The sequence below is a fragment of the Bombyx mori genome, chromosome 6 (assembly GCF_030269925.1).
Source record: "Bombyx mori chromosome 6, ASM3026992v2".
NCBI lineage: Eukaryota > Metazoa > Arthropoda > Insecta > Lepidoptera > Bombycidae > Bombyx > Bombyx mori.
The window spans coordinates 12595616-12609740 of NC_085112.1; the positions used below are offsets into that span (position 1 = coordinate 12595616).

Consider the following 14125-nt stretch of genomic DNA (forward strand, 5'->3'; position numbering starts at 1 on the left):
CAATCATAATAGTGTACAAACTTACAATTCCAATTAATTGCGGGACCTCTAGTTTATATTAAATGGTTGAAACCGCACTAACTTTGAGAGCAATCTAGGCTTTATTTTACCATTACATTCTTCACATTCTCAGTCTGTTTGAAATGTGATCGAGATATTAATATTCTAAAGACGCTTGTCGATTTTGCGGAGTCAAACAAAAGATCGATCGTAAATCCCGGACACTTAATTACAATTTAACTCACGTAGTGGATACCTCGCATTTTACGATTGCCGAGGGAAAAGCAATATATTTTTTTTCTAAAAACTATTCGTACAAGTTATAGAGGTCGCATGATTATAAACCAGGAGATTATACTAAAGATGAGGGTTATACATGAGAAACGTTATTGGTATCATAATTCGATGACCCCGTTAATATTCTTCGGGATCACTTTATTTTTCATACAGGACAGTGAACGTCAATATCTCAGTGTTAACCTGTCAAGGGGGTAATGAATTTCGTTATTCAACTGAACTAAAAATTCTAATCGAAGTAATAAAATCAGACCTTATCTGTTTAACTTCTTCTTGATAAGCTTCATGCTCAAAAGTTCATTGCTTGACTTCATCGCTTTATCTTTACCCTCTCAAAATACATAAGAACCCTTTCGTAAAAGATTGTGGAAATATAACCTCGTGGCTAAACCTAATATAAAGAAATGCAATGTTTAGTTAATGTGTCCATATGTAAATTACCGTCTAACATGATTTGAAGTGTTTCATAGTGCGCTTCGGATGACCGAAAATTCACCTGGTTATGAATTTTTCAGGTGGCAAGTTACCAATTTTATGGACCGCTGTTCTGGCTATTTCTGCTAAAAGTAATCGTCAGTCGTGGATAAGATTTTTTATTTTTTTATTAGTCACCAGAGGAAGCTTAGAAACGCGCAGAATACGACAAAAATATAGCCACTGATAACATGACCAAGCCAGACCAAAAAAAAAAAAGTTCAGCAGGATGTTGCAGCTTAGAAGACTGTGGCACTGTATTTCAATAAGACCCGATTTCACGCAACGCCACAGAATATAAATATGGTACTTTTTGTAAGACGACTTGTGAGCTCGCATTGGTAGGTATCACCGCCCTGCAGCTATAATTCTTATATAATTCTCAAGGTGGATGACAGTATTTACGTTGTTGATGTCTATGGGCACCGCTAACCATTTAAAACGAGATGGACCATGGAATGGAATTCTTCCACCTATTTGATAGGCGGCGGCTTGGCTCTGCCCCTGGCATTGCTGAAGTCCATGGGCGACGGTAACCACTCACCATCAGGTGGGCCGTATGCTCGTCTGTCTACAAGGGCAATAAAAAAATAAAAAATAAAAATTTAAATAAATTAATTAATAAATTAAATAAATGACAATTAGAATATAAAGCTTTAGTGCTACAGAAATATAGGTATAGTATTAATTGCATTATTATAGTAATTCATCTTCCAATCCACCACTCGACGACCATACGCTTCGTTTCATATAACAAATTTCAGCTAACTTTTATTGTTTTTACTCGAGAATGTCACAATTAAATTCCCGTTCTGATACAAGCACATACAGACTTTAGTTAAGAACCGTTTATAATCTGTACGTTCGTAAATTGTAATTAAACAACGATCTCGAAGCTAAATACAATGTAATCAAAGTGTAATTTTAACGTAGCGTAATTAAGGTTTAACTCAAAGCAAAGTCAGGTGCGTCGTTACGAGACCGCGACGCGAAACCAACTTCATACCAACTGGGGGTTCAAAGTTTTGGTATTCCGATGAATACTATATTATGGTATACAAAGTGAACTTTGGTATATGGTAGATATTTTCTTTAATTAATTTGTTTTTTTTTTAAATACAGAATATGTTCTAGTTTGGACATAACGATCATGATGAATTAGTTGTCTTAATTTTATTACATGAACCGATGATCTCATGGTACATCTCATATTGAGTAGACAACTGGGTTGATAGACACCCTAAAGTAAACGCCGCTGCCACTAAGCTTAGCAAATTAGGTAGAAGTCGTAATAGTAGATTAGCTATGCCCTGACACCATTGATGTCCATGAGCGTCATTAACTGACTGTCATTACAAAACGTCACGTTGTATATATTGTTTATCTATGTTTATAATACAGGTAACCTTCCTATAACACAGTATTTTACAACACGGTTCCGCTTTAACACGAAAAGAAAAATCTCCAAAAACCTCTTATTACACGGTACTTCTACAATATGAAAACGAGATTTTTGTTTAAAATTATTTAGAAAATTACATTATGCACTATGAACACACAATATATGGTCATAATCGAAACTTTACTGTTTATTTTTTTGTATAATAAGTTAAAAAAAAAACCATACAGTTGAGATATTTCATTCAGAAAAATTACTTTCCTTTTTGTACTAGCTTCTAGTCTCATACAACACGGTTTTGGACAACACGGGACTTTGTATTTGAGGATTTTTACTGGTGGTAGGACCTTTTGTGAGTCCGCACGAGTAGGTACCACCACCTCGCCTATTTCTGCCGTGAAGCAATAATGCGTTTCAGTTTGAAGGGTGTGAGCTCATAACCATATAATCAATAAAAAAATTAATAAAAAAAAATGCTGTCGATATCTAAGATTAATATCAATATCTAAGATTAAGATCTGAGATTAATATCTAACTTAAGACCAGGTAGACTGAGAGCTCATTCACCAAGCTAAATAAATATCAAGAATTCCCATGCACAAAGTATCATTCAGTATGACAAGTCGCATATATACTACTTATATGCGGTATTTACTACTGAAATTATTGACCATGAGATATCATAATATTAGAATGTGAACTTCAAAGTACATTAAAACTACCTATGTAACAAGCACGAAAGTTTTTTTTACATAAATCATCTTGCAAAATAATTCGAATTCCATATTTTAACGTTTGAGGTAAACAAACGAATATATCAAAGATTCAGAAATGCTGATAAATAAGAAAAAATAACTAGAAACGTGATGTTCTGTGTGACGCCACAACTGGGCAGGGTTGATACATAACATTTATCTAATAGTATAATAATGATGAAATTGACGCGCAGGATATTTGAGCAATGTGTTCTCCCTGTCATGGCGTATGGAGTCGAGACATGGACGCTCACATGGCAAATTATGACCAAAATTATTATTTTTTTCTCCCTAAGCTGATAGCCTTGAGAGGCTATTTCTGCGTAACCTTAACTAATAGGTGAGCTCACGGTGCTTAAACCTGACGACGTTGCTAACACGAACCCTAGCAAGAGCCGTGCTTCACAGAATCTACCACCGGATCGGAAACGCGACCCACTGAGAAGATCCGGCGAGAAACTCAGTGGGCTGTGTTCGAGTGTTAATTTACTCGTCGAGCCCTTCGTCGCAAGCGACGGGTTCGACGAGAACGATGACCGGTGCTTGAGATACCTAAAAGCACCGTTAGTGGATCGGGAGGATCCGAAATGACGTGGTGCCAAATTGCAAGTCACGCAAAGAGCCATGGAACGGGCTATGTTAGGTATTTCTCTACGGGATTGAATGCGCAATACCGAAATCCGCAGAAGAACTGATTTGTCTGACATAGCCAAAGTGATTGCTCGGAAAAAGTGGAAGTGGGTGGCCACATATGCCGTCGCACTGACAATCGATGGGGCACAAAAGTACTGGAGTGGAGACCTCGTACTGGAAGTCATAACGTGGGCAGACAGCCATCGAGGTGAACTGATGACTTGATCAAAGTGGTTGGTAGAGACTGGATGAGAAAGGCAAGAGACCGAAGGGAATGGGGTGCATTCGAAGAGACCTACACTCAGTTTTGGTGGACAAGGGTTGAAGAAGAGATAATTATTGCGATGACAATTTTATAATATAAAATAAGTTCAGACATGATTTGTCATCGAATAGTTTCCAATCGAATAATAATCAATTATCGCCGTAATAATTAAATTATATTATAATATATACTTTATATAATATCATATATATATACTTAATATAATATTGACAACCCTAACACGTACCGAGGTCGCGTAAGGGCTTATTTGTGCGTTTCCTTCGTCACACTGAACGCGTTAAGGGGAAAATATCGTACTGTTATTTTTATATATCTTCAGTTCCTTTTTATCTTCTTCTTATTTTCGCCTGACCTTGATCTTATATCAGCATAATTTGTGGGTACGTGTATGTCTTTTTTGATATGTTGTTTGTCGGAAATAATGCTTTCTCATTATTTTATTAGTGATACAATTGATACATCTAACAAAATATATTATAGAATCTAAAATGATTCGGGTAGATAGAGAGCGAAAGAATGCGTAGCGACAACTGTACCGTACCTAGCCAACCGTAAGCGTATCGGGGTTCCGACGATATTATTATTTAGGGAAAAAAGTTTTTTCTCCAAGGATAAGCATGTTAAAGGGACACGATAAAGGAACAATAGAAAACAAATGAGGTGAGAGTTATTCACCGCTCCTAGCGTAATGGTTTCGGGAGGGTAAAAGTAAAGATATAAGCGAAGGATTTCATAGTGAATTGTTATAAGTAACGTTCTTATAATAAAAAAGATAATATAAGATTATGATTTAGAAGAACCTTAATATCTTTTTAGTATTTATTTATTTTGTAATAACGATTTGTTTACGTAATAGCATGATTGTGCATAGCAAATAACATGAGCATATAATCATTATAAAGAACAAATAGTTTTCAAGAAATTAACTGCTACAAAGCGGAGTAATGTAAAAAAAAAAAAAAATCACAGAAACTCCAAATTTACATTTCGTTTGCAAATGTAACTTAACAACCTGAAACTCATTCAATAAACGTCTGTTTTTCATATTAAATCTATACTAATATTATAAAGAGGAAAGATTTGTTTGTTGAAGCTACACTATTCCTATTTTTCCTCCACAATTTTTTTTTTTTTAAATTAAGGTTCCTTACTGAAACTCCAATAATGTAACCCAAGGTGTAAAAAAATACCTAAAATATTCTTTACATCGCGTGCCCTGCGAAAACTATTGATGATAGAATAAAATAATGTACTACGACTTTGTAGAACACATTATTATTTACAAAAAGTGTCGCGACAGCATGTGTCTAACTATACAATAGTTATGCCGCAATAAGTGTTATTTTATTTAAAAAAATAAAACAACGTCAAATATCGTTGAAATTTTTGTTAAAGACCCGAGCGGAGCCGGAGCGGGCCGCTAGTTTAAAATACGATTGTATTGAAGCCGTTTGTAAATTTAAAAGCGATTCGAAGCTCATTGCTACCGCGGAATAAGCCTATCAATTGTGCACTTTTCCTAAGCTCCTTATACCAATATTATTACGGAATGGCCACGCCGATAACAAGACCCAGCTTGCTATTTCATTCGTACTTTAAGGTAATTCTTGAAAATACAACATTTTTGATTCAAATAGCTTTGAATAAAATTTAGGTTGTGTGGGAGGTTTAACGACGAAAGGAAGCTTTTCCACCGAGCGGGTGATATTTGTCGGTAGGCCGACAATTTGAATCTTGTTGTTCGGAACTTGTACATATGCACTTACTTACATATGCACTTGTACTTATGTTGAAAATGTCGTAAGCGAGATTCAGAGATCTGTCAAATATCTTGTGTCTTATGTTGGCTGGGTAGCCTGGGTAGCTGGGTGGCACCCGCCGCAGGCTGGTTTTTAGTCTATAAGTTTTCTACAGCGACAGTCACTTTTATTCCAAGTATAATTCAGTGCATTCTATGTTTATATTACTGTGGTTAGACGAATACGCTTCAAATTTTAATTTGCGTAATTAGGTACTGGTAGTAGGACCTCTTGTGAGTCTGCGCGGGTAGGTACCACCACCCCGACAATTTCTGCCGTGAATCAGTAATGCGTTTCGATTTGAAGGGCGAGGCAGTCTTTGCAGCTGTTTATGGGCTCCAGTAACCACTTAACACCAGGTGGGCTGTGAGCTCGTCCACCCATCTAAGCAATAAAAAATAAGACCCACTTAGTATTGATTTGTTGCCAGAGCCTATAAGTGTGAATAGTGCAGACATCATCGTTATCAGACTTAAATCATTCTCAATCTCATATCTACATGTATATATATACTCTTTTAATAAAGGCTGTCTTTGTGGCTTTAAAAAGGCTACAACTTAACATAATTTATTTAGAAGATTTTTTATATCGTTGATCCTTTGTCAATGATTGCGATTTAAATAACCAGGGTGTTTCACAGAAAATGTGACTAAAATTCATAGCTGAGAGTGTTGCTTTGGTAGCGTGGCGTCTTTTGATTCCTGAGAAATTTATTTCTTGACTAATCCTGCCGTTCGGTCACCGTCCTCGTCGAACCCGTCGCTTGCGATGAAGGGCTCGACGAGCGAATTAACCCATAGACACAGCCCACTGAGGTTCTCGCCGGATCTTCTCAGTGGGTCGCGTTTCCGATCCGATGGTAGAGTCTGCGAAACACTGCTCTTGCTAGGGTCAGTGTTAGCATAACTCCGGCTTGAGCACCGTGAGCTCACCTACTAGTTAAGGTAACGTTGAAATAGCCTCCCAAGGCAATCAGCTGAGGTAGAAAAAAAAATCCTGCCGCGAAGGAATCATGTGTCCCTGTTTGTAGGAAGGATGTGGTTATTGTTCCAGTGAAATAAATTACCCCTTTAAGCTCAAAGAGTCTTGACAGCGCAGTGAATGCTAACGAAAGCCGCCATTTAGTAGTCATCATATTAGTTAGATAACGCTAAATCATTTTACCATTTATGGCCACATGCGCGCGGAATACGGTGTCGCGCTGTGTAAATAACAAATCGTAAATAACAAATAAACAAATATTATTCTGAGGTTAATGTTTTGCGGTAAATCCGAATACTAAAACTCGGAGTTGCAAAAATGATTTATAGCACAGGGAAACATGATTAAATCCTTTTGTTACGAATATAGAAATTTTGCGGAAGGAAACATTTAGATTTTCTTATTATGTAATATGAACTCGGAAAGTGAAAATGAGTGTCTTAAAAGTGAAAGTTCTTTAAAAATAAAAAAATTAACCAGTAATATTTGAACCTCCATGATTGAGTCACCATGGCTCATGAATCCACAACAATACCTTTATAATACCTATGGGTTCTTGAGTAACTGCTAAGATGTCTACTCTTCTGATCTACTGGCAAAAAAATAATACAAGTCAATTATATTTTTTTCTATATCACTATTAATCGTTATTTATTTTGAATAAGAAAACGAAGATCCCAACAATGTTATCCTCATAAAACATAATATATCGGTTATGGCTACCCTTTCGAGGTCCCAGATCGTAAATATCAAGCCGTCGATGTTATAACTTGGGCATGTTTTTATGTTTATTGAAATTTTACTATATCGATGGAGAATTGATATGTTGTCTCGAAATGTGTACGTGTTTATCGATACTTTTGCGGTGTCAAATATCTATTACATCTGAAGATATTATATAGAGGTATATTGGGAATTTTATTTTTTCGAAGAGTCAAGTTAGTTTTCTCGAAAGTAAATGTCAAACTAGAATGGATGAATTGTTTTTATTTTATTCCCAATACATTACGTTACCAAAAAACTTGTAATAGAAGTTTATTTACGTTCTTCGCCCTTATTTTTCATTTCGTCAATGTCATAATATGATATTGTTTAGACAATGCTGTCGTAGTTATGCAGGAACTATCCAAGAAGTATTGAACTTTTTTTTTAAACATTACAGTTCTTATTTCAGACTTTAATATCTGCTCTCAATATTTACGTTATGCTGTATGTATATGGGAATTTATTTTTATTGCATAGCCAAGAGAACTAACTAGGTCACGGCTAAGTGGTGCCAACTACCACCATCTGCCACCAATCACCATCCACTATAAGTCACAAAATCGAAGTCCCAATTATATTAAGCACTGTCCCATCGTTCAAACTGAAATGCATGACTTATTCACCAGAGAAATAGACAGGATAGTTTTGTCTTGTCATGCGGGCTAATAATGGCTTATATACACACAAGGTACTTAGGCATTTGTTCAGTTGTTATAATTTTTCTGTATGCACCTGTTTTGAATTGCAATCCAGATTGTTATATTAAATATTCAAACTTATAATTTCTATGGTTGTAATTTGTTTTGTGAATCAATATAGGAAAAAAATAATAATAACTCGTCCTATTAAATGCCATTAATAATCTCAATACACCGTTATAAACAGTAAGTTTGTCGATCCTAGGCCAAACCTACTAAATAGGTAACGTTTTTTTTTTTTTTTTTAAGTAATATTATATACTCTTAAACCTACTACCAGTGAGGTCATTGATTAATTTACAAGAATGAAAATCGACGTTGGTACCTTGCAAAGCTAGTTCGCGTAATTCATCGACATCATTATTTCTTTGGATCCTTTTTGTGTGACAGCATCTGGATAAAAAGCGTTTGTAGTTTCAGAATACTGTAAGATTGTCCGAAAAGGCTCTCGATAACGCAATGATAGATGACTATGGCTTTCGGGACCCATTGTTATCTAAAGTGATCCATCAAGACGATGCTAATGAAAATGTATAGGGTGGTTTTAAAATAAATGATAATCAATTTTGTATGTTCATTTCGTGGAAGTTACTTAGGTGTGACTTTTAGTTATAAGTATTCTATAATGATTGAGGAACAATGCACAATAAGTCACTCATTTATCTTCAAATGTTTGAATAAAATATCCAGCTCAACCATTTTTTTCTCGTCTAGCTGTATTATCTACATTAATCGGAGTAAATACAAGAGGCATCTAAAAAGTTGAGAAATTGGAACCCAGCGAAGGAGTGCTTTTCACCTGGACAACTACTTTACTAAAGCACAGATTCGATATCGCGTGTAGACTGCTCCCATCTCTAGGTCGAGGCTCCCAAACACTAGCTACTTGCATTAACTTCCAAACACAAGAGGACCGTTGGGATTGGCGGTAATCCCGTTCTTACGAATCGTTTGGAGCCTCTGGGTCTTTCGATCTACCTTTTTTTATCTACCTTATCTTCCATATAGAGTGGTCTGGGTTTTTTTTTGAGATGAAATCGTTATCTTCTTTTTGCTATTGTACCGCCCACCACAGGAAAAAGTTCTTGCTTATGATTCAAGGCCCACAGTGTTCATCAATCAAGTACAATCTGGCATTAAAATAAACTTCTCTTCACTGTATTTCTTGAGCCCTACGACATGTCCTTCAAATGAGCTTTGCTAAGCGGCTGACAGCTTTACTATTCCCGAGGCATTGCTGATGTCCATGACTATTGACCATCAGATGGGCCCTATGCTGCCTCCGTGGATATTAAACATTTTCTTTTGATCTCAAAGGACAAATGACGTTACGTACCCTTTATTACCTTCCACAGGCTGAATTGGTTGCTGTTGAAGGCAAAGAGATTGAAACACACTACGTGCTGGCTCGAGAGAGAATCAAGAGATGGAATTCCACATCGAAATGCTACCTTCTCGTCGAGAATTTACCGACACCGTTACAGGTATGCAGTTTTCATATATAACTTTTATAACAGACGTTCACATTACTAGGAAATCATTAACCTCGTGCTTATTGAATTTGTCGACTTTGGGTAGTTAATTTTTAGCACGTACGTACAGACTCACAAGTTCAAGAAAGTTCTATAAAATGATAATTCCGGTAACAAGGGACGTATTGTAAGGTAGGTATAGCCTCCCCACCTTTTCCTACCATGAAACGTTAAGAGTTTTCCGATTTTTTCAAAAATAATAAGGACCATTTACAAGACTTCTATTTATAACTCAAATCTTTTCAGTTTCTTAACTAAAAAACCAGAATATAAACAAATCAAAAACGGGATTCGACTATTTTGCTTTTGTCTATAGATTTATTAACATTCGTTTTTGAGGTATATTTTTTTTAATTGAGCGGTTTGATTGCACCTGCCACAGTTGTGGTCATGGATAGATTGCAATGCAAAGATAGCGGTGGTTGGTCGAATGTTATGTCGTGTCCTATTTCAACCGACCATAGTACCGAAACAATTGTTATTATTGTAACCACTGGTGGTAGGACCTCTTGAGGGTCCGCGCGGGTAGGTACCACCACCCTGCCTATTTCTGCCGTGAAGCAGAAATAATGCGTTTCGGTTCGAAGGATGGGGCAGCCGTTGTAACTATACCTGAGACTTTAGAACTTATAACTCGAGGTGGGTGGCCCATTTACGTTGTAGATGTCTATGGGCTCCAGTAACCATTTAACACCAGGTGGGCTGTGAGATTGTCAACACATCTAAGCAATAAAAAAAAATAAAAAAATTGTTGCTAAGGGATTACCGTTATTCACACAGATATTTCGATATGATCTAAATATACATTAACTAGTAACTATTATTTCCCTGTCCATTCCAACTTTCAATTGCATTATTATGTAATTTAAAAAAGTCCCTGTATGATTCCGAGTAATACTACTGTACTGGCAACAATCATCGTTACAAAACTGATTCCTCATTAAGGAATAATGCACTATGTGCTGATTGCAATTGATGTCATTTTTGTACAGACATTTGCAGATAAAGCTCTGATCGTAAAGCGCTTGAACGGCTATAGAATAATAGTTCACCTATTGTTGGGTAGCTGACTTCAATTATACTTATTCGAAATATAAATATAATCCACGACTACACAAGAGTGCCAACACTTTTGTTACTTGGATACGAAAATTAGGATTCATATGCTTTTGTGTGGACTGAGAAACATTGCTTTCTTATCTACAAAAGCAACACTTGAACAATGGCGTCATTGTTGCTTTATTAAACAATTTTCGAATAGATTTTATGTTTCAGTTGTAGGTGAGTGAGTGTGTATGCTTCAACAGCACCCTTTGAAGTCGTCGTGGCCTAAAGGATAAAACGTCCGGTGCATTCGTAGCGATGCAACGGTGTTCGAATCCCGCAGGCGGGTACCAATTTTTCTAATGAAATACGTACTTAACAATTGTTCACGATTGACTTCCACGGTGAAGGAATAACATCGTGTAATAAAAATCAAAACCCGCAAAATTATAATTTGCGTAATTACTGGTGGTAGGACCTCTTGTGAATCCGCACAGGTAGGTACCACCGCCCCGCCTATTTCTACCGTGAAGCAGTAATGCGTTTCGGGTGGGGCAGCCGTTGTAACTATACTGAGACCTTAGAACTTCTATCTCAAGGTGTGTGGCGCATTTACGTTGTAGATGTCTATGGGTTCCAGTAACCACTTAACACCGGGTGGGCTGTGAGCTCGTCCACACATCTAGGCAATAAAAATAAAAAAAAACCCTAAGATTATTTATGTTTTTGAGTGACAGTTGTACCATATGAATTAAATATCCATATTTTCTATTACATCGGTAAAATATGTAGTAAACAAACGTACTCTTGTTTGCATACACGTAGTATAATCACTTTACGGCTGATTGTATATAAATCTATTTTAAATCAGGCCGGAAACATAGCAAGTGCCAGTGTATGGTCCTCATGTGGGTGCCGTCAACGACTCTTGGCGGCAGTGACGAGTGGAGGTCGCGCCCTCCACTGGGCGGCTGTTCCCGCACCCCCAGCCAATGACTCCGATCTGTGCCGCTTCAATTATACGTGAGTAAATTTTTATTGCTGGACAGAAGTAATTCATCAGAATATAATGTTCTATCGTTTCGCATATTCCATTTTTCTCAATTCAAAAGCAGTTGACTGTTTTGGCCTCACATTACCTACTGGTATGGGTCATACTTTTTTGCAATAAATTTACTTTCTATTTTTTAGTTGCATTTTCTATAAAAGCGTGTTTTGTAGTTTTTTTTAAGTATTATTTATTTTCATTATATAATTTTCTAGATACGGCATAGGCTGAAATTTGCAACATAGTCTTAATATAATTACGCCGAAAGCTACGTTGTGTGTGTTATAAGTGTAATACTGGATATCAAGTTTCAGCTGGGTCATTGAACTTCTTCATTTACGTTTTGTGAATACAACAATAGCATTTATTGTGAAGGCAAGATATATATAACATATTTTTTTTAAAGATTGGCAACCCTTAAACGCCCTTCCAAACAGACAATGTCACCCATTACCCTAATATACCCAATTAGGCCAGAATTAATGATTTATCCATTATTATGTTTAATTTCTCTTTTCATTAGCTAACAAAGTGGCCTTTAAATAAAATTCTGAAAAGCGAATACTGAACCTTAAAATCTATGCGAGAGGCAACATTTTAGGTTTACAAAAAGTCGGACATTCGATTATTTGGGTCCAATGATAAGTATTAGTCTTCGAAGAACCCATTAGAAGACCGATGGCTTAAAAAGCGGTATTAAAAAAGTTTCGATCGTTAAGACTCAGACCAGAGGGAATGTGCAGTGAAAGAAACTTATTTTTATTAAATTCTTATTTTTTCACTGAATGTTTTTTAAGGTTATGTTACAATTTCTATTTGTTTATATTCAATTAAGGAAATATTGATGATGGAATCTATTTCAATGGTTTGTTTATTTATACTCGGCATCCGATCCGACAGCATTAATTTAACAAATAGAGAAAGTATACCAAACATTTAATATTTTTAAAATGAATAGCAAGAGTTTTGTTAGTCGCTAATTAAAAAAGTTTGGAAGAGCTACTACTGTTGTACAAACTATTGACTAGTTTTCAATGTGATTTTTGTTTTGTTGTGCAATAGAACATATTCTACTATAGCTTTAGAGCACGTTGGGATTAATATTGGTAACTATATTACGAATCTTTCTAAAGACAATTTATGTACAATAGGGGTCTTATTGGTAATAACGATTTCTTTGAAGCTGATATTAAGTGGATAAACAATTACTAAAACGATACCAAAACGATAGCATATTACAGCACTAACTAGCTTAATTCAACAAGGATTAGTTGAGACCGCCAGCACAAAAGTGGCCTAACCTACAATTTTTCATATTCGGGCAATATTGTAATTTATTAAAAACATAATAAATTTTGATGCAAAACCGGCTAATCCGTAGTTTCACTCATAGATAACAGATGACTTTGTAAGCACTATTTTTGCGCGCATTGTATTTGCCTACGAAACAGTGTAAAAGTAAATTCAAACCTCATTATCTCCATACTATGGATATGGTAAGCTTAGGCCACTTCAGTGCTGACGGCCTCAGTTAAAGTATTTGGTGTCTTATTGATTTTTTTGAGTTTTTGTATAAATTTATTAATTTCGTCATCATCATCTTAGGCCTTACAGCCCATGGTGGGCCTTAGCCTGGTCCAGACTGCTCTGTTCAGGACTTTTCCCTTCCAGTTCCTGACACTGATAACTTTGAGGTCGTGCTCCACGCCATTCATTAATTTCGTGGTGATTTTATTTTTACCACACATCTATTATATTTCCTGGTACTCGAAAAACTAACATTATCGCACCACTGAATGTAAATACATCAGTTTTCTAGCCGTGTTACTTAAATAAATGTTACAAAAATACCTAAGATTTATTTAGGTAAATTATATGTGCTTGTTGTCCTTATTTGAATCAAATTACAATAATGACAACAAAACCTAGCCGGAAACCGCCAAGCGTTTAATTTATATGCGTTTTGGGAATTCCTCGTTCCCGGTATTCAAATGTTGCATTCATTTTTTTAATGCTTAAAAGCGTGAAATGAGTAAAAAAATGTTTCTTCTTTGTTTAGATCCACGTTTATTCTGTGATTACCATTTAGATAGACTGGTTTTGAATTCGTTTGGACGTCACTTCGTTGTATTATCATCTCTATATATTAATACGTGAAGCAAAAAGTTTGTATCCCTTTTTACGTAAATTGTGCGGACGGAGGAGTATGAAATTTTCCACACTTATTGAGAATATAGAGAAGAAGTGCACAATGCTAATATTTTTTTAAAATAATGCATAAAAGATACATTAAGTCAATAAAGAAAACATTACACACACTACATACCATATATTTGACGCACACACGCATGCATACTATTTATTGTCAAACTTTTGTTCTTGACGTCTGTTGTCAAATTGAGATTAAATATTGT

The 14125-nt window shown here is 35.8% G+C and overlaps 1 protein-coding gene across 1 annotated transcript in view; it reads left to right on the forward strand.

Annotated features, from left to right (window-relative positions):
- LOC105843003 (C3 and PZP-like alpha-2-macroglobulin domain-containing protein 8) overlaps positions 1-14125 on the forward strand; it is a 287401-nt gene that overhangs the window by 207074 nt on the left and 66202 nt on the right. The window contains exons 8-9 of the mRNA XM_038011434.2: positions 9443-9571; positions 11535-11686. Coding sequence (XP_037867362.1) covers positions 9443-9571; positions 11535-11686 — 281 coding nt within the window. The remainder of the gene's footprint in view (positions 1-9442; positions 9572-11534; positions 11687-14125) is intronic.